Below are 3,907 nucleotides of genomic sequence, written 5' to 3' on the forward strand. Positions count from 1 at the left end.
TATATATATATAGATATATATGTATATAAGTATGTATAAATATGTATGTATATATATATATATGTATATATATGTATAAATATATGTTTGCATGTATATATGTGTATAAATGGGTACATATATGTATGTATATGTAATATGTACACATAATATACACATATATACATGCATACATATATTCATATATATATCTACATACATATATACATATATATACATTTATCCACACACATGCACACGTTATTTCACATTGCCCCAGCCCATTCAGCTGGCAATAAAGAGTTGTACCTGTTGTTCAAAGAGCCAGCCTTGTCACATTCTGTGTTACGCTGTTTCTCCCTGAGAATTACGTTAAGGATAACACGTCTGTGGAGTGCTCAGCCACTTGCACATTAATTCCACAAGCAAGCTGTTCTGTTGATCGGATTAACTGGCACACTGAGTGCTAGTATTTGACCATTGACAAGATGAAAGGCAGAGTTGACCTCTGCGGGCTTTGAACTTTGTCATTTTTCTTGACATTTAGCTATCCATCAACTCTTAATTATTAAGTAATTAATAACATTTTATTGAAAGAAAAACTATTCTTGTTTTGTTTTTAAGGTACAGGAAGCAACCGACAACTGCGTGAGTTGAACGTGACCCTTTTGAACCCAAATTTTTGTCAGAATCTTTGGCACGGAACCATTCGTCCACCACTTCATATCTGTGTTAATTTTGGCATAAAAGGAGCCTGTTCAGTGAGTATTAAAATTATTTGATTTTATTATTAACTTATAGACGAACGGCGAACTGGTAGAGCGTCGGATAAAAATGTTTTGTAATTGTCACTACTCTTCTTGTTCAGGGTTCAATATCATCGATTTATCTCCTTCACTCAAAAATTGCTGGCCTCGAACCCTGTAAGAGCCCAGTATCACGCTCAGGGAAAGTATTCTGATCTTGGTCTCTTAAACGCCATGGAAACCAAAAGACCGACCTTATGAGTCCCTGGACTAAAAAAAAAAGAAAGGAAAAACAACACAATATCGATTTCGTATCTTTTTTGTTGCTGTCACAGTTTTCAATTCTTTTAATTTTGTTCCAATTGTTTTCAAATTTGGTGCACCGATGTAGATTATGGAAATGAAATTCGTTTTTGCTATAAATTAATAAATAAAAAGTTAATAGCTTTTAAAGTTTGCAAATTTTGGGTAATTTTAGCCGACCGTAAGCCACAGGTATATTGGTGCCTGTTTCCATAGTAACAAGACAAGGTTTAGTCTACTTAAAACTCCAACCACATGTATTGTTTTTACATGTCTATTTTCTTTAATAAGTGCCTATTTTCTGAACCTTTCGAATATGATGGAGAAATTGGAAACCGAGAAGGATACAGTTTCATACTTGCAAGAGAAAGCTGTTGTCCCTAAAAGAAAATTATATACAAAAAGACACTATGTCTGGAGACATAGTCAGTTATATCAACAACGATCTTTTGTTGGCACTTATCTTATTGAATTCCCGGAGCACGAAAACAAGGGCTACTCTAGAAAGGGATCTGAACACAGAATATAAAGAGGGATAGCTAAAAACTCGTGGGAGACAAAGGCAGACACATATATTTATACCTTTATGAAGGGCTTCCACAGATTCTATCTACCAAATTCTCTCACGAAGCATTGGTCCGAAGATATAGTAGATGACAAATACCCATGGTGCCGCGCAGTGGTACGGAACCCGAAACCAAGTGGCTGCAAAGCAAGCTTCTCAACCACACAGCCGTACCTGCGCCTACCTGTGGAACAAATAAATCTAGTCTTCTGGGATGCAACCTTAATACTGACAAAAGTCTTTGATGCTTTTGGGAAAACAGTCTGATGGTCAAAATACTCTTTTCCTTACTTTCATTGTAATATAGACACGAGGCTGATCGCCACAAACTAACCTATATTGAGTTTCAGTGGTCAATTCAAATCCTTTATTATTGTGGAAGATACAAAATGGTTAGCTGGCGGAATTTTAATCGCGCCGGACATAAATTTTTCAGCAGCATTTCTTTTGGTTTTTACGTTCTGAGTTCAAATAATGCTGTGGTCGACTTTGCTTTTCATCCCTTCGAGATCGAGAAAATAAGTACCAGTTGATGTAATTATCTTACTCATTTCTCAAAAATTGCTAGCTTTGTGCCAAAATTTAAAACTGTTATTGTGGAAGATATGACAGACTTTTGATAAATTGTATCGGTTATTTATTTTTCAGGGTGATTCTGGAGGGCCATTATCTTGTGTGCGAAAGTCTGATGGCCGATTCATTGTGGCTGGTGTTACATCTTGGGGCGACCGTTCGTGTCAAAGATATGGTTTCCCAAGTATCTACACAAATATCAAAACGTTTGTTCCATGGATTCAGAATGTAATCAAAGCTAACAGTAGAAGTCCGAGGTAACTTAGACAGAACCGAAGTTGTTTGGAAATTAAATACTTTTAACATTTCTACCTGTGTTCTTTGTCGTCATTCATTCAGTGAATCTATTACGGATCAACTAAAATGCTTTTAAAACCATTGCAGGGAGTAAATAAGCCATTTAATGTTATCAGGCTGGAGAAGCAGCACTAGGGAATGTCATTTTGTGATGTACCTCTGGCAAGTCAGGCTGGTGGAGCACATATAAATTCTTATTCATGAGGGCATATCAATTCAACATTGAAACATTTAGTAGTTGTAATTAGCACTAGTTCGTTCTCATTCATCATATTTGCCGCTGAGCTGCGAAGATTTTCTTAGGGCCGTTTCTGTAGTACGAGATATTTTATTTTTTATAGACTTTGTGAAAAGTTTGTCAGTCCCTTGTTCAACCCTCTATTACCCGGGCTTCAGACCGGCTAACAACAGTCAAGTGAAGATCAGCTAATTCAGAGAGAGAATGGGGAGAGAGAGAGGGGGAATCAGTCGAGTTTGCGATACGACTGAATTAATTTCGTAATCCAGAAGTTGCTAATATATCGCAGTGTTGCCATAACACCACTTCACGCGCTCAAATTTTAAGTTGCTTAAGTAAAAGTCGAAAGTAAACAATATTGTAAAGCAGAAACAAATGCATCAAAGAAATTTCAAGAAACTGTTGCTGTGATTTCGTTTCAATTTCTCCTGAAACCACAAAGCGTTTAGTAAACATTTGAATTTCCTTTAATCTTCCATCCCACTCAGTTAAAAAATAAATTCCTCATAATCCTGTGCACTTAACAGGCTATGGAAATAAATAAATCAACAAGTGGTTACCTCCCTTGATGCGAATTAGGTCATTCAGAGTTGCTTACCGTGAATACAAATTCGCGTTTAATATTGGTAGATGGCGCCGAGTCTGACAGTCATTTTTGATGTAACATATTTGGTATTTGAATGTAATTGAGTCATTTTCATTTGGAAACAAGGGGATATAAGAGACTGATGCTACACTGTAAATTACTGGTACTTGTCTTATGGAAATTAATAGAGAGCATTGAAATTTAGGGCTGTAGAGGAACGAAATTCAATCTATTACGTATCTGGTCCAGTGCATCCCAACGTCAGTCATCTTCTCGGCTGCTGTTGTATTAAAAGCAATTTGTCTTAATCCTTTCCGTGTCCAATGCAATTTCATAAGTTTGTCCTAAACGTCCATGCTTCATTTCAAACATAGTCATTGTTTCATACATTCTGAGTAAAATAAAGCTTTCTTTCATGCGTCCCATGTTTTTGACGTTGAAAAAAAAAAAAAAAAAATGGCAATGTCTAACATATATGGTGCACGAATGCCAGGGAAATATGTCCTGTTTATTATGTGATACACAGGACAGGTAAAGGGTTAACTGGCAGAAGATCGATTCGGTAAACTAATATGTAACTGGTGCTTAATTTATCAATCTTGTAAGGGTTAGCAATGCAA

At 36.2% G+C, this 3,907-nt stretch overlaps 1 protein-coding gene across 1 annotated transcript in view; it reads left to right on the forward strand.

Moving 5' to 3' along the window:
- LOC106876990 (chymotrypsinogen A) overlaps positions 1-2,441 on the forward strand; it is a 13,546-nt gene extending 11,105 nt beyond the window's left edge. The window contains exons 5-6 of the mRNA XM_014925767.2: positions 604-740; positions 2,242-2,441. Coding sequence (XP_014781253.2) covers positions 604-740; positions 2,242-2,427 — 323 coding nt within the window. The 3' untranslated portion in view covers positions 2,428-2,441. The remainder of the gene's footprint in view (positions 1-603; positions 741-2,241) is intronic.
- Positions 2,442-3,907: the final 1,466 nt, after the last annotated feature.

This window comes from Octopus bimaculoides, chromosome 11 (genome assembly GCF_001194135.2).
Source record: "Octopus bimaculoides isolate UCB-OBI-ISO-001 chromosome 11, ASM119413v2, whole genome shotgun sequence".
NCBI lineage: Eukaryota > Metazoa > Mollusca > Cephalopoda > Octopoda > Octopodidae > Octopus > Octopus bimaculoides.